Genomic DNA, 19850 nt, shown 5'->3' on the forward strand with positions numbered 1-19850 from the left:
TGTGTAGCTTTGGAGCCTGTCCTGGAATTCACTCTGTAGACCAGGCTGGCCTCAAACTCAGAGGTCCACCTGCCTCTGCCTCCCTGATGCTGGGATTAAAGGCGTGCGCCGCCATCATTCGCTTCCCTGATAGTCTTTATGACCCTGTGATACTTCATGAACGCCTCTATCACCTGCATTTCTCTCATTGGTATATTTATGTCCCTACAACAACTCATTAAACTCTGAGCACTCAGTGGCTTTTCCAGCCTCAAACACCATACACTTCCACGATCCTCCAAATAACATGGTCAGGTCTGTCAGCAATAGCCCACTATCTAGTACCAATTTCTATCCTAGCTTTCTGTTGCTGTGATAAAATACTCAGAGCAACTTGTGGCAGAGAGAGATTCATTTGCTCTTGCAGCTGTTAAGTCAACAATCCATCATTGAGGGGAAGTCAGAGCAGAAATTCTAGTAGGAACCTAGAGGCAGGATCTGCAATAGCGAGCACAGAAGAATGCTGCTTATTGGCTTATTTATTACAGCCAACAACCTGCTCTGGGTGGAACTGCCCACAGTGGGTGGACCCTCCCACATCAGTCATTAGTCAAGAAACTGTCTGCCTAGGCCAATCTGATGAAAGCAGCTCCCCAGTTCAACTGAGTGATTGCGTCAAGTTGATATAAACTAATCAAACTAATCGGCAGTTTACGGGACAGTTAAGAGGGTGTTAGGTCAGACACACAGATGGGCAATCAATGGCTCTGTTAAGGGGGCTAAAGCGAGCCTGATAATTTTGGCTCTGAGTTTATAATCCAACTTTGTTTACTTGTGAAGTTACTATCCATCAGCTCTGTACAATCTAACATCTGGGTGTGGGGGTTTTGTTTTGTTTTTTCCTGACAACTCGTCTCCACATTTTTATCAGCCTCTCAAACACGCATTTTCTTCCTAATAAGGTTAACAGGCCAGCATAGCTTTTGGTCAGCATAACTGGCTACCCCAAACTGAGCAGGTTCAAACAGTGGGCTCCGAATCCTAGGCTTCCTCGGAACCATGAAATACTGGAGACTGCCCCTGCTCATGGGTTTTATAGAAGGCTGATGTTTGAGGCCTTGTACACTGTTTTTGAGTCTTTGGCCTATTTAAAACGTCACATTTCAAGAGTGTCAATATCAATACAGGCTTCACAATACAATCTGTAAATACATTTCTGAAATTTTCTCAGGAGAAAGGTGCTGTAACTAAAAACTACAGCCAACGGCACGTAAAATTTGAGCACCTAGGAAAACTGTTGCTTGTAGGTCTGTAGAAAAAAAAAAAAAAAAAAAAGGTTTTTTTTAGTTTCGGTGCTGCCCTGGTGAGACTGAGTGGGCCAGAAATGGCTCTGGGTTCCGGGGGCCTCCCAGTCCCAGACTCTCAAGGATGCATGCCATCCACATCGCAGGTGAGCAGCCCACGGGACATCAGGAACGTGCGTTTGTCTTCCGTGCACGGCGTGACAGTGTCGACTCCCTGCCGTCGCTGTCGGAGGATGCCGAGGATGTTTTGGAAACGTGTAACCCTGGGGCACCGCCAGCATTCAGGGCCCGCCAGGCTGCCCACCCCTGGCGCAGGGCAGCACTGGCACCGCCCCTTTCTCCCCCCCCCCCCCCCGCGGCAGGCCCGGGGAGGGGACGCGGGACACCGAATGCCAAGGGAGGGGCTGCCCAGTCCTCGCGAGGCTTCGTTCTCGCGGTGGAGGCGGGCGGGCGGGCGGCCGGTGGGGATGCGCTCCGAAGAGGGGGCCGGAGGCCTGGGTGAGGCCCTTCCTGCGCGGGCTCCCAGCTGGAGGGAGAAACTGTCGGGCCCGGAGGCCCCGTTCCGCCGCGAATCGCCGCGGAGGGAGCCGGCGGCAGCGCCGGCCCCGGCCTTCAGCGAGAGCGGGGCGGGCAAGCCTCGCGAGGAGAAGAGGACGGCCCTGAGCAAGGTGGGGGCGGAGCCTCGCAGCCTCCCGCGGGGAGACTGGTCCAGAGCCCGCCGCGGGGTGGGGCCAGCCGTTCTCGCGAGAGCACGGCTGGGAGCCTGAGGAGGGCGGGGCTTGAGGGGAGAGGGGCGGTGTGCTGGCCTTAGGGGCGGGGCCTCGGCCGCGGCGTTGCCATGGGGATGCGGGCCGCCGCCGCCTCCCAGGCCGGCTAGAGTCGGGGAGCGGCGGTGGTCGGGCTCGGCGGGCCCGCGGCCGGGGTGGGCCGAGCGGGCGGGCGGGAGGCCGAGCGGGCGGGCGGCAGCATCTAAATGACGAGCCATGGTCATCCCAGGTGGTCCTCCGGCGTCTGCCCCCCGGCCTCACCAAAGAGCAGCTGGAAGAGCAACTGCGCCCCCTGCCTGCGCACGATTACTTCGAGGTGGTGGCTGCGGACCTCAGGTGAGGGTTGTCGCGGGACCCGGGTGATGGGCTGAGGACCCGGTGGCGCTCGGGATTGCCATCTGTCCCGCTTCCAGCTCTCTGTGCACGCCCGTTATGGATGGGCATGACGTTGTCACTCTATACAGGACCGTGGTGCGCCGGTGACGCCGCACGTTGTGTCCTTTGTGTTTCCAGACCTCCCTCCACATAGCTTTTAATAAATTGTATGATGAGAAAAACCAGAGTGCATCCTTTATACACGCGAGTCTGGAGTGTTTTCGCTAGTGAAGGACCAGGAATTGAGCCCGGAGAAGGGGAATTGCCACCGTGTTCCTGTGGGCAGCACCACCCGGTCAGACAGGTTCTCTGTCTGCGGTGATTGGAGCAACTCGGGGCTGGCCTAACCAGCAGATGTCAGTGCCATTGAGATTCGGGATTTTTCACGATGTTTTTTATATACTTTTATGTTTTCGTTTATGTCATATAGAAATTCCTTTGGGATGCCTGTTTTTGTAAAAAGAAAAAAAGAAAGAAAAAATCGTCTTCAAATAAAAATACAAGTAGATATTAAACGGGTATCATTTGAAAACCACAGGTGGTTTTCGGATGGCTAAAGTTAAAAAAAAAAAAAACAGTTAAAACAACAGGGAGTGACTCGGGGTACAATCCCAGCCCCTCCTTGTGACTTGTACCCTTGCTATGAACAAACTTCTCTGGCCTTTAATAGTCTCTGTGAAATGGAATTGAAGAGTTCCTACCTGTGAAAAGAAGTGTGACTGAGAGGGAGAATGGTTTCATTTTTCCTAAGTACCAACGCACCTGAAACTGACCTACCCATCTGAAAAGAACCTCATAGTACTATATCCTCATCCATGAAGGAGCCAAGATTAGTCTTCTTATTCTTGATGTACCAGGAATGACTAAAAATGTCCAAATGTCCATGGCCGTTGGTTGACTTCTGAAGTCTAGTATTTGTTTGTCTTTAGAGACAGGGTTTCTGTGTAGCCCTGGCTGTCCTGGATCTCACTCTGTAGACCAGGCTGGCTTTGAACTCACAGAGATCTGCCTGCGTCCGCCTCTCAAGTGCTGGATCTAGTCACCACCGCCAAGCTGAAGTCTAGTAATTTAATCTTAGTTATGACAGTAGAGATGCTCCTGAGTAATCAAGGCTTCAATTCATGGTTGGGTTTTTTGTTTTGTTTTGTTTTTTTTTTTTGCTAAAGAATATTCAGATTGGAGCTGGGCAGTGGTGGAACACATCTTTGGTCCCAGCACTCGGGAGGCAGAGGCATGTGGATCTCGTTCTAGGCCAGCCTGGGCTATGGAGTGAGTTTCAGGACAGCCAGGGCTACACAGAGAAACCCTGTCTCAAAAAAACAAAGACAAAAACAAAAAGACTATCCAGATTGTTATAATTAGCTGAGAAGTGATTATTTGGCATAACAAGTACTTGCTATGTTAATAAAAGATAAATAAGACAAAACTAAGGGTGTCCTGCAGTTTTACTAACACTTTTATTCTTATCTCATATTTCAGTCTCTATCCTCATCTCTACTCAAGAGCATACATTAATTTTCGGAACCCCGATGACATCCTTCTGTTCAGAGATCGTTTTGATGGATATATCTTCATTGGCAATAAAGGTTAGGGCCTGTGTGTGTTTGTGTGTGTGTGTGTGTGTGTGTGTGTGTGTGTGTGTGTGTGTACACTCCTCTGTGTGTGTATACTCCTGTGTATATATGCCTCTATGTATGTATACACCTGTTATCTGTGTGTGTGTGTGTGTATATACACTTCTCTGTGTATGTATACACTTGTTATCTGTGTGTGTGTGTGTGTGTGTGTGTGTGTGTGTGTGTGTACACTTCTCTGTGTGTGTGTGTGTATGTACACTTCTGTGTCATGTTGTAATTGTGGAGATCAGAAGGCAGCTTTTCAGAGTCAGTCCTCTCCTTTTGGTATGGGTCCCAGGGATTTTCCTTAGGTCACCAGGCTTGGTAACAAGTATGGCTGCCCACTAAGCCATCCTGCCGGCCCCAGCCCTTTCTTGTTCTGTGTTCATTCTGCACAGTTGAGGTGAGCCCAAAACATATTCCAAGTAAGTTCGACCTTTAACACCAGAGGAGTGCATTACTCACCAGCTTTAAAATGATAGAGCTCAGTGGATTTAATTCTGAGGCAGAGGGTTCCATGTGCTGGTTAAAGTCTATTAATGAGAACATTTCTTGCCGGGCGGTGGTGGCACACGCCTTTAATCCCAGCACTCGGGAGGCAGAGGCAGAAGGATCTCTGTGAGTTCGAGGCCAGCCTGGGCTACCAAGTGAGTTCCAGGAGAGGCACAAAGCTACACAGAGAAACCCTGTCTCGAAAAACCAAAAAAAAAAAAAAAAAAAAAAAAAAAAAATGAGAACATTTCTTTACATGTTCATCTTCCTTCCCATATAACAATAAAATCAGTTCCTGCTGCTTCCTTTTTCACCTTTTTTGTTTGAAACAAACCTTACATAGATCAGTACATGTCCTTGAAGTTTCCAAGCCCTAAAGCCCTGTATCTTTTTTAAGCAATTTCCTTGAGTCTGTATAACAGTTCGGTAGTTGAATTGACATCTTAACATTAATTCTTTTTTATTTATTTTTATTTTATGTGTATGTATGTGTCCATGCCTGAGTGTATGTACGTATACCATGTGTGTGCGGGTATCCTCAGAAGCCAGAAGAGGGCATCAAATTCCCTGGAAGTGGAGTTCCAGGTGTTTGTGAGCCACCTAATGTGAGGTGCTTAGAACCAAATCCAGGTCCTGTGCAAGAACAGCAAATGCTCTCAACCACTGAGCTCTCTCTAGCCTATAACACCTTAAAATAGTTGATTATAACAACAACAAAGACCCAAAACAACAACAGCAACAATAACTGAGTGTTGCTTCTTTGCCTCCTGCTCTTCCCAAAGCAGTTACCTTGACGACATCATCCTTTGACTCCATGTAAGTTAGATCATTGTTTTCCAAAGTGAATATAGTAGAGTTTCACGGTCATCTTTGGACTCTGTCTCCATAAAAGGCCTGGAGTATCCTGCAGTGGTGGAGTTTGCTCCCTTCCAGAAGATTGCCAAAAAGAAGCTGAAGAAGAAAGACGCCAAGACTGGAAGCATTGAAGATGGTGAGCCCTTTTCTGAAGCGGAATTATAAACCCACAGATGAAATGTGCTGATCAAACGTTGCCTGCAGTTGGAGAGGGGGATATGTTTATTCATTCCTTCTGTTTTAAATTTACAGATCCAGAATATAAACAGTTTCTGGAAACATACAGTTTGGAGGAAGAAAAAACCGGTGCTAGTCCTGAGACACTCCTGGGAGAGATCGAAGTGAGGACAAGAGAACTCCTCGGTCTGTTTGCTCGTTTCTTTATTGAGATGCTTACTAATAGAATATATATATTTAATTCTCCTTTCTTCAAGATGAGGGTGAAATTTCTTTCTGTTACAGGCTTGATAGAAACAGTATTTTCTACTTTCGACAAAAGAGTGATAGGGCAGGGAAATATTTCTCAGCCTTTGTTGGTAAACGTGATGTGTTTAGTGGTTGTATTTGAAATGATGACGCTTCCGAAGACAGATGTGTGCTCTTGGCTGGGTCAGAGAGGAACGTTTGTCAGTTTTGACTGTCAGCAGCCACGAGAGGACCTCGGGAGCCTCTGGAGGCAAGACCTGCTTTGCAGCTTCGGCAGAGCAGCAAGCCTTCCAAGGAAGCTAAGCAGTCAGTCAGTGCATAAGCGCAGCCAGCAGCCAGGGTCTGCTTGAACTCCATTCACGCTTTCTCCTAGAGTGGAGTGGCTAGAAATGTTTGTCTCCTATAATAGACCCCAGAAAATGCACATGCAGACATGGAGCTCCTTTATTTTTCACCAGGCCCACCCGGTTTAGTCTCAGACACACCTGAATGTTCCATTTCCGACTGGTCTCAGGATCAAAAATCTCTTCTCAAGGGGCTGGAGGGATGGCTCAGAGGTTAAGAGCATCAGTTGCTCTTCTAAAGGACCCAGCCCCCAGACAGTACCTTATTAACATCTCAGGTATAATTGGTTCGTTAGTCTCCACATGAGTTCCCTGCTCAGTTTCCTCCCCCACTCCCATGGTTGAAATATATTGTCATCTTTGTAGCTGCAGGAAAGAGACAGTAGAAATTGAGTATCTAGTGAATGAACAGACCACAGAGTCCGGAGCTATAGAAACAGAGTGTAAGCTCGTATAATTGAGAGATGTAAGAAACCCTAGTGTTGAGACTGGAGACCCAGATTCCTGTCAGGGAGTGGATCATTGCTCTGTCCACAGTGGGTGGGGAATGCCAGAAAGAAGCAGGGACTGGCTGATGGCTCTTGCTCCCCAGGGAAGGCTGTTGTATTATGATGAGTGTATGTTTTAGAGGTCAAACATTGGGGGAGGGGGGAATGGTAGGCAGATTAGTGAGGGGGCTGAGGGGTAGAGAGAACTAAAGACCAGAGATCTAAGACGAGCAGATGGCTAGTTATATATATTTACATGTGTAATATGTACATATATAACATATACATAGAGAAGGTGGAGAAAGATACTTTGGGGGCAAAACTCGAGATCTGATTTCAAAACGTGTTATACTTACAAAGTTAGAAAAAGCATTAGGTATTTTTAAAACTCATCTTCCAGCCCCCTCCTCCATCTTTCTTGGTCTGTTTAAGTGTTTCTTGTTACAGGGTCTGTCACTACAGGCCACTTTTGAGACATCTTTTTGTGGGTCAGATCTAGTTCTGTTCCCGCAGAGGGCCTCTGTCCTTGTCATCTTGGTGCCCGGTATATTGCCAGTAGTGCTTACATATGGACACAAATGCCAGGCTGACTCTTAGCCCTCAAGCGAGCGGTTCACTCACCCCAGACATGGACGCTGGAGGCTGCTGTAGTTGCTGTTCTGCTTTTCAGTTTGAATCTTCACCACGTAATTGCTAGGAGCTGCCAATATTTTCTTAACTTTTAACCTTGTCTCATGAACAAGCCTAACAAATAAGGTTTGAATAAGATCATAATAAACTTGGGAGCTGGAGAGATGGCTCAGAGGTTAAGAGCACCAACTGCCCTTCCAGAGGTCCTGAGTTCAATTCCCAGCACCCACATGGTGGCTCACCACCATCTGTAATGAGATCTGGCACCCTATTCTGTATACATAATAAATAAATAAATCTTTTTTAAAAAAAAGATCATAATAAGCTGTCATTGGCAGGAGGTCTTTGGAATGGACGTACCTAGGATTAGCTCTGAGACTTGGTACTTCATAACCTCAGCAGACCTCATCACCTCCTTGAGCCTTGTAAAATGTTGTGATGCAGTAATTAGGGAAGGAGGAGGAAAGTGTATCCATGTTACTAACCTTTATCTTGGGATCCACTGTTTTGTTAGTCTGACAGCCAAAGAATCTCTTTGAAATGAATTTATTTCTGCCAGATTGATTACATCCATGGCCACAGCACCTGCCATAAAGTGTGGGCCTCTGACCATGTCCACTCTTGAGACTGAGTACCATTTGATCTGTCAAGTCAGGGCATCAGAAGTCCTTGGTTTGAATTAGGGGCCCACGTCTAGTGGCTTTCTCACAAATTACTATGAGTTCCTGAACCTCACAATTCTGGAAATGTCATGCCAACTCTCAGGTGTATCCAAGGATTCTTCACGGTCCCATTCAATCTGAGATCTTGAAGATTTGCAGAGCAGACCCAGACGATTCCCACCTTCTCACCATGTCCTTACATGTGGAGGTCATGGAACTCCTCCCTTTTGGAGCTGGTCCCTCTGGTGACAGACACCTGTAGGCCTGTAGCATGCCGGGGCACCTGACATACCAACCAGATATGAGGAGTGAGGAGTAGGAGAGGTGATGTTAAGGTAGAAGCTGTGGGTGTGTTCTTTACACAAGAGGAATGGGTGCTTTTGTTGGTCAGCAGTGCCATAGGGAATCATTTTCTAAGCTTTAGTATTTGGAGTTAATGTCACATTATTCTGGTTTTACTGAGTATAAAAAGGTTGAATATCTGAAATGATAAGGACCAGAAATGTTCTGTTTGGGACTTTGGAATGTTTGTATATCTGTAATAAAATATTGTGGAGATGGGACGCAAGTCTAGAGATAAAATGTGTTTTCTGTATATTTTAAGCACACAGTGCGAAGGCGGTTTTGTACACTTGTAATGCATCTCCGTTTGACTGACACATCTCATCACATGTAGACTTTCCCACTGGGTCATCATGTCAGTGCTCAAAACTTTGGTTGACGGCATTTCAGATTTGGGACTTTTGAATTAGATTGGCATGTATTAGAGGCTCTGTGTTATTGGGCTGGAGAAATGGCGGGGTGGTTAGGAGCACTTGTTGCTTCTTCAGAGGACCCCAGCAGTTCCCAGCACCCCCATGGCAGCTCACTACCATTCCTAACCAGTTCCAGGGGATCTGACATCCTGTTCTGACCTCCATAGGCACCAGGCATAAACATGGTACATAGACATACATGCAGACACACACTCATACAGATAGAGTAAAACTAAATAAACATTTAAAAAAAAAAACACTAAAAACTGGAAAAGCAAAAACTGACAATTTGGATAGCATCCAAGTAAGTATGTAAATGCTATTTATGATTCTTCAGAAGCATAAAAAGATATTAGTAACATTTGAGAAGCTTAAGATTATCACACACATACTACCTTTTTTTTTTTGCCAACTATGTGAGCAATATTAATGACTGCTTGAAGAGGAAGAATCTTGTGTCTTTTTCTTCACCGACGCCGGTGCCCCTGTAAATAACCACTCACCTATAGTCCTATAAACAGCCCTAGTTAAACTCACTGGGTCACCACACCACAAAATGGAAGGTAGACCGTGGAAGTCGGAGGGTTGGCTGGGAAGAGAAAGGGGACTGCAGGAGTGGGAGGGTCAAGGACTGGTCATGGAGTGTAAATGTGATCGAAATACCTTGTATACATGTATGAAAATGTCAGAATGACCTATTATTGTCTATAATTGGTATATGCTAATAAAAGGCTTAAAAGAATGGCATGCCTACTATATGCAAAATTATCAGTACCTCCAAATTACTTACATTTGTCATAATAGAATAAGAATGCCCCTGGGTACAGCGCATACCCATGTAAATTTTAGAGATAGTATTCTTCCCCTAATTATTTTAATATTAAATTGGAAACAAGAATATAAAATAATCTCAATTTAGAAGTGATTTGTGATGTATTACAATTTTTGTTCTTTAGCCAGAAGAACCACACCTCTTTTGGAATATATTAAAAATAGAAAACTAGAAAAGCAGGTGGGTGACGTTTTACCTGATGACTATCTGTCCTGTGCTTGCTGATTCCATCCACAAAATCTACATACGTGTTTGTCTATACCTTCAGAGACTTCGAGAAGAAAAGCGCGAAGAGCGGAGGAGGAGGGAGCTGGAGAAGAAGCGTTTCCGGGAAGAGGAGAAAAGGAGAAGGAGAGAGGAGGAGAGATGTAAAAGGAAAGAGGCGGATAAGCAGAAGAGAACCGAGAAGGAGGTGAAGATTAAGGTAATACTGAGGAGACATTTCTTCTTTCCCCACAGTGTAGTTCTCTTAGAGTGATGAGGCCATCGAAGTATTCAGCTAATCCAGCCCTTTATCAGCGCTTTATACCCATTCTACAGCAGTGGCCTCAGACGTCCCCCTAGGCTCAGGCATCCTTACACAGCCCGCGGGTGCTGAGGCAGCGGAAGGCGCGAGGCTCCGGCCTCCCAGTGTGGAATGGGTCACGGCACCCAAAGGGTCCCTGCCTTAGATTTTCCAGAGAACTTCCGGCAGGGCTTCTCCGTGTCCTGCCTCAGCAGCTCAGAACTCGGACTCACACCCAAGGCTCAGCACCAGGCAGCACCCATGGCTTTCACCCTCGGGTCCAGTTTTCCCCACGACTGGTGCATCATTCACACTGATTGAAGAGATTGTTTCCTCAATATTGGTCAGAATTGGAATCAACCCTTCTTAGGACTTTTTTAAACTGAGATTTCAGCCCGGCATGGTTTCACCTTACCCCACAGAAGACTTGAGGTACTTATTAGAGCTCTGAAGAACTGTATAATATAAAGAAAGTGTCAGCTATCATTAACTGTAACTTTTAATACATAAGGAACATGTCTATGGTTAGCAAAGTCTGTGTGTATGCACCACATAGTGCCTGGTAACTGCAGAGGCCAGAAGAGGACAGTGGATGCCCTGGAGCTGGAGTTAATGATGGTTGGGAGCCACATGTGGGTGTTAGCCCCTAATCCAGGTCCTCGTCAAGAGCAACAGGGGCTCTCAACCACCGAGTCAGTTCTCCAGCCCCATGAGATCTGTTGTTTTTAAAACTGCATAGTATCATAGTAGCAGTGAAGTCAGGAAACCTGACCAAAGCTGTAAGAGCAGAAGACTAATGGACTGGGATAGTCTTCACAAAGCTCACAAGGGGGAGAGACGTAACTCAGTCCATAGAGTACTTGCCTAGAATGGGTTAAGCTGTGGTTTTCAATCCCAGTACCACATAAGCCAGGTATTTTAGCATAAGCCTGTGCTGCTAGCACTGAGACAGTCAGGGGGCTCAGCAGTTCAAGGTTGGTCTGAGTTAGATACAAGAACTTGTCTCAACAAAGCAGAAGGGCGGGGCTGGAGAGGTGCTCATTGGTTAGCTGGGAGCAGGAGAGATGTGGGGTCCTGTGGTGGAGGCTTTCGCTGCCAAATAGACAAGAATTAGAAGACAAAGAAGGAAGACATAGAACATGACAGAGCTTCCACGGGCTTGTTTCGAATGACCTAGTTCCAAAGTAATACCTCTAGCTGGAGACCAAGGGTTCAACACATGAATTTTTGGGAAAAGTTAATACTCAGACTGTAACAGTGACTATGAGATTAACTTGTATAGTGACTTCAAGTATAGGACACTTTAATGTTGGCACAAGGACAAAACCACCTAATAAAGTGTTGCTCAGAATTAGGCTCCATTAGCAGGGTCTGTGTGTACTAATGTAAATCAAAATTGGGTCACTGTGGAGACCCCCTGAGGTTTCCTAGTGAGATCTGAGCTTGCTTTACCCAGCAGGGCTGCACAGGGGAATGATTTGACCACAGGTGTGGTTACCAGGTGTTTGGAAGGGTCTGCATTTGGCTGTGCAGGGTGCTTTGATCTAGCAAGGGGGAGATCTTTCACCCCACCCCTTGGTATTATAAAAAGCTCTTTTGAAGAGACAGAAGGGGCCGGTGGATTTTGATCCAGGTCCTCCTGAAGCTATCCTGTGTTTCTGTCTGTCTCCTCTCTGCTGTCTTTCTATCTCCAAGTTTCCTATTCCTCTCTTCTCCTCAGAGGAACACTTTAAAAGGTGGGAGCTGGCCTCAGATCTATAGTACACATTTTGTTTTATAGTGTTCTTTTGTTAAATTGGATGCCATTATTTTAACAATCCTACATCATTTTTCATAATTGTAAAGATTTTATTGATAATGTCATATGTATTAAACCCAAAACAGCTGGGTGGCAGTTGTTTTTGTTTTTGATATTTGGGCCTACAACAATTCCTTTGCTATTCAAACATTTGAGCTCAATATTGGTATATATTTTTAATTATTTAACAGTTTCTTTTATGATAATTGAGTGATATTTTATTAATGTTACAATTTCTCAGCTTCTTAAAAAGCTGGAAACAGGAGAAGAAGCAACCACAGAGAAACCCAAAGAAAGAGGTGACTCAGTTGGTCCTGGAGACGAGAAGCAGGAAGCCCGGCCAGTGGAAGGCCTGCTGCCGGAGACGCCTGGGGAGAGGTGAGCATGCTCTTGTTCCCGTGACTGCCTCCTGCCCCCAGTGTGGAGTCACAGCGTCAGTACAAGTGGTGTGCTCTTCACATTGCCCTTGGAGTATGCTAGCGTGTTTGTTTCTGTTGACCATGCCAGGAGTTAGTAAGCATCCAGTCAGCAGTCTCGGTGGCTCTTCAAATGAGGAGCGGTTCCTGGGGCTTCCTTACATCACTTCTTGAGCGGCTTCCTTTTCCTCCATAAGACTTCCTTCCTGGACGTATGTCTCCAGGGTCTGCCTCTCAGTCTTTCTTTCTGTGTGGTTTGTTCCTGGTCACTGCTTCCCCCTGTGTTTTGAGGTCTCCCACACATTTGTATCCCAGCTCCCCTACAGTTAACCTGTGATTAAATCTCAGCTACCTACAACTACAAATTTCAGAGTCCCATCTTTTCGGGCTGGCCAGTTTGGGGTTTTTGTTTGTTTGTTTCTGTGGTGGAGCAGTAGGCCTTCAATAGTGTAATCCCCTCCTAGTTAGATCTGTCTTTTGTTGGTCTTGCCTCTATCTTTACCTGCTCATGACACGGTTTCATGGGAAGAGCTCAGCCGTGGAGCTGGCAGGCGTAGCCCCCTGCCCTGACTACCATACCTGCCACACACCCGGGCTTCCCGACCTGGAGTTTCTGCCACTCTTGGAGTATATCTCTACACTTTGATTCGGGTTGGAGTACTTTAGTGTCATTGTTTATGATACAGCCTGTTATTATTGTCCTAAGTCCTCAATTGTTCCCATGCCTCCCATGTGGATAAGCCACAGAGGGGACATGGTGGTGGCTTGTACCCATGCTTCAGGGAGGCAAAGACTTCAAGAACCCCAAACCAAGTAGCCATGTGCTTGCTCACTATTCACTTAGCCTTTAGATGTGCCTAAGTCAGTCACCTGGCCTTATTAAACCTGAGTTCAGTCGGCTGTGCTTAGAGCAGACTAAAACTGCTGGGGCTGTGTCGCATGCACGTCTGGGAACCTAGACTGTCACTCGTTTAGTTAAGCTGTACAGTGGGGACCGCATTTACTCTGCGAGAGTTAGGACAGTGTGTCACATACCTCAGCATTATGTCATTGCGAACTTGTCGTTCAGATATAGTAGCAGATATATTTGTCCATCTTTCCATGTCCTTTGTTAGATGCTTACTTTGAGCCCATGGTGATAAACTCACCCCTGTAGTGATGGACTCAGCTCCTATACACCCCTGTGGTGATGGGCTCAGGTCTGTGCACCCCTGTGGTGATGGGCTCAGGTCTGTGCACCCCTGTGGTGATGGGCTCAGGTCCTGTGCACCCCTGTAGTGATGGGCTCAGGTCTGTGCACCCCTGTGGTGATGGGCTCAGGTCTATGCACCCCTGTAGTGATGGGCTCAGGTCTGTGCACCCCTGTAGTGATGGGCTCAGGTCTGTGCACCCCTGTAGTGATGGGCTCAGGTCTGTGCACCCCTGTAGTGATGGGCTCAGGTCCTATACACCCCTGTGGTGATGGGCTCAGGTCTGTGCACCCCTGTGGTGATGGGCTCAGGTCTGTGCACCCCTGTGGTGATGGGCTCAGGTCCTGTGCACCCCTGTAGTGATGGGCTCAGCTCCTATATACCCCTGTGGTGATGGGCTCAGGTCTGTGCACCCCTGTAGTGATGGGCTCAGGTCTGTGCACCCCTGTAGTGATGGGCTCAGGTCTGTGCACCCCTGTGGTGATGGGCTCAGGTCTGTGCATCCCTGTAGTGATGGGCTCAGGTCTGTGCACCCCTGTGGTGATGGGCTCAGGTCTGTGCACCCCTGTAGTGATGGGCTCAGGTCTGTGCACCCCTGTAGTGATGGGCTCAGGTCTGTGCACCCCTGTAGTGATGGGCTCAGGTCTGTGCACCCCTGTGGTGATGGGCTCAGGTCTGTGCACCCCTGTAGTGATGGGCTCAGGTCTGTGCACCCCTGTAGTGATGGGCTCAGGTCTGTGCACCCTGTAGTGATGGGCTCAGGTCTGTGCACCCTGTGGTGATGGGCTCAGGTCTGTGCACCCTGTGGTGATGGGCTCAGGTCTGTGCACCCCTGTAGTGATGGGCTCAGGTCTGTGCACCCTGTAGTGATGGGCTCAGGTCCTGTGCACCCCTGTGGTGATGGGCTCAGGTCTGTGCACCCCTGTAGTGATGGGCTCAGGTCTGTGCACCCCTGTAGTGATGGGCTCAGGTCTGTGCACCCCTGTAGTGATGGGCTCAGGTCTGTGCACCCCTGTAGTGATGGGCTCAGGTCTGTGCACCCCTGTAGTGATGGGCTCAGGTCTGTGCACCCCTGTGGTGATGGGCTCAGGTCTGTGCACCCCTGTAGTGATGGGCTCAGGTCCTGTGCACCCCATTCAGAGTCTAGAAGGGAGACAGATAATCAGCCATCTGCCTACAGTTAGTTATTGACCGTTTGTATTGACTCACAGGTTACAGGATGGCAGTGATAAAGAGCAAAGGGACAAAAGATTTCGAGAGAAAGAACCTGAAACTCCAAGATGTCACCCAGATGGTTGCAGAAAGCACAGCAGTCACTCTGAGTTTGCCAGGTTTTCCAGGAGGACCGAAGATGAACCCAAGTGGGGGAAAGCCTTCACCCAGGATAGAGGGAAGAAAGGGAGCCAGGATGGGGGAGTCCCTGTGGACAAGGCAGAGAGAGCGAGCAGGGGACAAGAGTGTGACAGCCTGGGCCTAAGAAAGGAGCACCTGGGGAACAAGGTTCTGTAGTCCCCTGGGCCCGACTTGCCTGTCGATACGTGCCAAGAGTACGCAGTGTGCCTCTGAAGTCTCATGACGGCTTTCCCCAAATAAAAGGAGACGAGAAGAATCTGCCTAGGTGTGTAGAGGTCCAGGGCTGCACTCTGTCTGTCAGCTCACACGCCCATGTGAGCTGACTTTGAAAGTCCATTTCTTCTAGAGTATTCTTGCTCTCCTGGGGTACACTGAACTTAAATTCAGAATAAAACATACTGTCATCTTTTTAAAGAATCAAGCTTCTATTTACCAGGAAAAATTGTTTAGCATAAATCATTTACTTGAGATTAATATTGTAAAATATAGCCTTAAGATAATAAGGAAAACAGCATCTTGTGGAGCTCTCTTAGAAGTCGTTGACTAATGAATAGTCTCAGAGCTCGTGAGGCAGTTCTGCCTGAGTGTGAAGACAGCCTCGAGGTTCCCTTGAGTCCAGTGAAAAGACATTTTTTTTTTTTTCAGAAGTGTGACAATCACTTCTGTTTGGTCACGTGCTCCCAGAGACCCATTGAGGGGGTTAATGCCACTGGGTCCATGTTTAGGTTGCTCGTCACTGGAAAGCCAATGTTTGGGAGCCAAGAGCTGAGAGGAAAAGAGTCAGTCATAGTAACAGAGGACTGCCATGCTGGAAGGTCGACCAGGGGGCACCACCCCCCAAAACCTGTCTTAGGGAACTCAGGAACAGAGGTCTTTTATGGCAAGGGAAAGGAAGGATGGTAAGGTGGTGGACAGTGGGTCTTTGCCAAGCAATGTGTGTCTTGATGTTTTGTCTTGTGGCCAGAACATTTGAAACTCAGTGTCCCAGGGCTAGTACCTACAGTCTCCTCAGACAGGCGCGTCCTTCTCTGTAAGTTAAACCTCACATCAGTTTACATGCTCTGTGTGAGCTGACATACAGAATTGAAGACTAACAGTGAGTCTTCCTTACCTGGTCTGAAGTTCTCCGGAGGTAGCCAGTGTTCTGATTCTCGAAATGTTTCTAAAGAAAGAGTACTTAGCAGTTAACAGCTTAATCTTTAGCTGTAGCTTCCATTTAGGATGCTAGCAAAGGGAAGGCTTTCTGAGAATAACTTCCCTGGAACAAGGATTGAGTGGCATTCACGTCCAGGGCCAGCCTCATGCACATGCTCACCAGGACTCACAATGTGAACAAATGGCCACAGACTAGTGTGACCTTGGAGGCTGGCTCTCTTCACTTACTGATTGCCTTTGGATCCATTGACGGCGCAGGGCACTGCTGACGGCCTTTTAAAAAAACGTATATATTAATTGATTGTCTGTGTCCTGTGGTGACGTTCATTTTTAATGCTTTCGGGACTGGCCAAAAGAAATGACTCACAACTTTTTAGTGCCCAGAGATTCCTGGGGTCATTGTAACCTAGGGGACCCTGAGCATAACCATGGTCTATTGGAGAGAGGCATTCACCTGACCTTTCAGCTGCTTCTGTTTGAGCAGTGGGGTATTTGAGACCTGTAGATGGTGCTCCCCAACTGCGTGCTCATTGATCCTGTTCTGCTGTTGGGTTTGCTTTGGACACAGTACTTCGTTCCTATGAGGCCTGGCAGTGTGTTGTTTAGAAGGATCAGACTGCATTCTCCATGTGTACATGCGGATGTCGTCTGAGAGTGAGGCTAGCCATATTGGCTCCAAGAGCTCCCCATCTACCTCAGGGATTCATACCAGTGTCCACTTCCTACCTCAGGCCTTTTCCATTCTTACAGGCCAAAGAGTCTTAATCTGAACTCCTGGAAGGATGTGCCAATAAAGTTATCCTCATGAAGAGGACACTGGACAAGGACCCTACCCCTACATGACAACAAAATCATCTCCATGAAAAGGACACTGGGAAGGGTCCCTGCCTGAGGTTTCAGCTACCAGGAAACAGGGTCCGTTCCCTCTGCCACTCCTTCAGTGCTGGCCGCCCTCAGGGACTGCTGTTTTGACTAGGGTGTCTTTGTGCCCTGAAGCAGTTGCGTATCAGGTCTGTCAGTGAGAATTAGAGATGTGTATGGGGAGACATTCCAAGTTTTCATTTGAATTCATAAAACTGAGGAGATGGCCTCCTGTTTAGAGTTTTAGTAATTCCTTAACGAAGTATTTTTCTAAAGTTTCTGTTATTTCTTGTTTTCAGTCCTGGCCTTTTGACTCCTTGATGGTATCAATAATTTTATTCTGAACATAAACCTCACAAAGGAGAACAGTTAGCTATCAGTGTCAATTGCTTAGCCTGGCAGTAAGTGGCATCTGGCAGTGGATTCAAGGGGTTTTCCCATCTGTTGTGAAATTTCACATTTATCGTCTTTGAAAATAGGTTTTTACTTGCTGACATGTTGCATGATAGTGCTCACCAAGTGATCTCTCCATACTTTATGATTCTCCCGTCAGTGAGGTGCCTCTGGTGACAGAGGCGGTTGGGTTAATGGGGGATCAGGCTCTCAGTAGCCAGACGGTGTCTCCAGTGTCCCAGGAGGAGGACTTTTCACTCACAAAACACTTGGTCCCCAAGCCAGAGTAGGTATGGACCTTGGGCTGAATTCTGCTGGGGTGGGTAGATTCTGTAGAAAGAGGCGAGATGGGAGGGCATAGCTTTCTCCACACCACACTGGTGAAAAGGCTTTACTGTCTTCGTCTCTTATCACTGAATTCTTGGGTTAGTATGTTAGCATGTTTGCCTTCCAGAAGAGAATGGGATTCCTACAGAAGCACTTTGGCTTTCTGTTTCTTATCTTTGGATCTAAAGTCATGTTAGAGCTAAAAGTTGAGAATTGATCAACCATTTGCTCTGTGTTAATAGATTATTAAGACTACAAAAGGGCCAGGTGGTGGTGGCGCATGCCTTTAATCCCAGCACGGATAATAAACTTTCCTTTTGTATTTTTGTTTGTTTGTGTTGTGGTTTTTGTTGTTTTTTTTTTTTTTTCTTTTTCATGACAGGGCTTCTCTGTGTAGCCCTGGCTGTCCTGGAACTCACTCTTTAGACCAGGCTGGCCTCAAACTCACAGAGATCCACCTGCCTCTGCCTCCCGAGTGCTGGGATTAAAAATGTGTGCTGCCACCGCCCAGTGAAAATAATCTTATGGTTGGGGGTCACCACAAAATGTGAGGACCTGTATTAAAAGGTCACAACATTAGGAAGGTTGAGAACCACTGCTCTAATGGTTACATGTAAATTCAATTTCAATCCTTTTTATCTTGTCAATGTAGTTAAATTTCGAAAAATGCTGTCTACTGTCTCTTGGTGAGTTTTTTTGCTAGACTGTGTATTTTGGTATAAATCTAGACACTTCTTACAAGTTGACACCCCAATTTTAGTATCAAGAGAACATTTGTAAGATTCTGAATTTCTCCCAGAATACTTCACTGTTACACATCTAAGAACAAAGACAGCCATGTAAGTAATGTTACATCATAAAAGGACAAGTCTTAGACGACTTAAACTCAGTTGTCCACTTGTTAAAGGGACAGCATCATCAATGATAATGGCATTGGCATTTTTCAGTGGTCATGTGGGACAGTCAGCATGAGTGAAGAGCGGTCTGCCATGAATTACTCTCTGGAAGTCACAATGGCCACGGCCCTACACGATGAGGTCCAGGTTTTACAGGACTGCCACCATGGACGACAGTCTTGATAGAGGATTCTTGGGTCACTTTGGGCGTCTGGGGACTGGAGGCATTTCCAGCTAACTGCTGGTAGTTTAGGGCTCCTGGGCAGATGACAGAAGCCATGCTATTTTAAGTCAGGCCTTTCTTGAATTATCTTTGCCCTAGATTCATATGTGGAAGTCCTTATCCAATATGGCTGCACTGGAGTAAGGAAGTAATGCAGGTCACATACGCTGAGGACAGTGGGCCCTGGTCTGACTGATTGATGACAGTGTTAGAGATCAGAACGGCCCCTCTGCTGGTGAGAACACAGTAGAAAGCCTCCTCTGGCGCCACCCGGAGAGATTTCAGCAGAAGCCACACTGGCAGAGCAGGAGTCCTGTGCAAGTAGGGAGTCTTTGACCCCACCCCCACCTCTAGCCTCCTGGATTAGTCATGTGATGCTGTGACACAAGCATCCTAAGGGGTTATTCGGGTTCGCCATTCCAGGATACAGACTGTCACAGGGGAAGGCGTGAGGGGCAGGATCGTGGGGCAGCTGGTCCTGTATGTCCACAGTCAGGAAGCGCAGAGATGAGGGTTGATGCTCAGCTAGCATCCTTCTGATGCGGGCCAGACTCAAGTCCTGGGAGCGGTGTCAACCCCTCCCCCTCAGTTATCTAACCAAGATAATCCCTCACAGGCTCGCCAGGGACTCCTCAGGTGAGTCTGGGTTCTGTCAAGTAGATAGTTAATATTAGCCGCTGCACCTCCTCTCAACACGGGGACCTGCAGCTGCACTCCAGCCCAGCGTTAGGTCCAGGAGACCCCAGAGCCTTTCCATTCACCCACAGTCTCCCCTGTCCCTTGTTCATGGAGCATCCCTCCATAACAGCTTGTTTATTTCCTGTGGGGCACTGTTTATCGGTTTAGCCTGTCCGTGAAATTAGTAAACTCCATGAACTCGGACTGAGTTCTTCCGCGGCGGAGTGTGCTCTCTCCTCACAGGGTATCTAGCACCCAGAGAAATGGTAGTGGCTGCTGGGAGGTGCAGGCATGAGCAGGAAGGCAAGTGTCTTCCGGGCACACATCAGAAAACCTGCACAAATATTTGTCTTACAAATACTATGGGTTTCGTCCAGAATTTCTCATCAGCTGGATGTTTTTAGTTAAACCACTTAAATCTCAGTGAGTGTGTGTGTGTGTGTGTGTGTGTGTGTGTGTGTGGACAGTGGGTGCAGACAGGGTCTCATGGAGTCCTGGCTAGCTTCAAGCTTGCTGGAGGGCCAAAGAGG

At 47.3% G+C, this 19850-nt stretch overlaps 1 protein-coding gene across 4 annotated transcripts in view; it reads left to right on the forward strand.

The window, feature by feature from the left end:
- The first annotated feature begins 1685 nt into the window (after nt 1-1685).
- The window catches only part of Upf3a (UPF3A regulator of nonsense mediated mRNA decay), a 38629-nt gene continuing 20464 nt past the window's right edge, over nt 1686-19850 (forward strand). The window contains exons 1-9 of one of the 4 annotated variants that reach the window (XM_028881238.2): nt 1686-1951; nt 2280-2386; nt 3905-4011; nt 5426-5524; nt 5641-5751; nt 9650-9705; nt 9794-9949; nt 12070-12206; nt 14646-15201. In XM_028881238.2, the coding sequence (XP_028737071.1) occupies nt 1751-1951; nt 2280-2386; nt 3905-4011; nt 5426-5524; nt 5641-5751; nt 9650-9705; nt 9794-9949; nt 12070-12206; nt 14646-14943 (1272 nt within the window). In that variant the 5' untranslated portion in view covers nt 1686-1750 and the 3' untranslated portion in view covers nt 14944-15201. Of the gene's footprint in view, nt 1952-2279; nt 2387-3904; nt 4012-5425; nt 5525-5640; nt 5752-9649; nt 9706-9793; nt 9950-12069; nt 12207-14645; nt 15202-19850 lie in introns of those variants that run through there. The other 3 variants (XM_028881239.2, XM_028881240.2, XR_003735801.2) reach the window with 3 other exon arrangements.

Source organism: Peromyscus leucopus, chromosome 17 (genome assembly GCF_004664715.2).
Source record: "Peromyscus leucopus breed LL Stock chromosome 17, UCI_PerLeu_2.1, whole genome shotgun sequence".
Lineage (NCBI taxonomy): Eukaryota > Metazoa > Chordata > Mammalia > Rodentia > Cricetidae > Peromyscus > Peromyscus leucopus.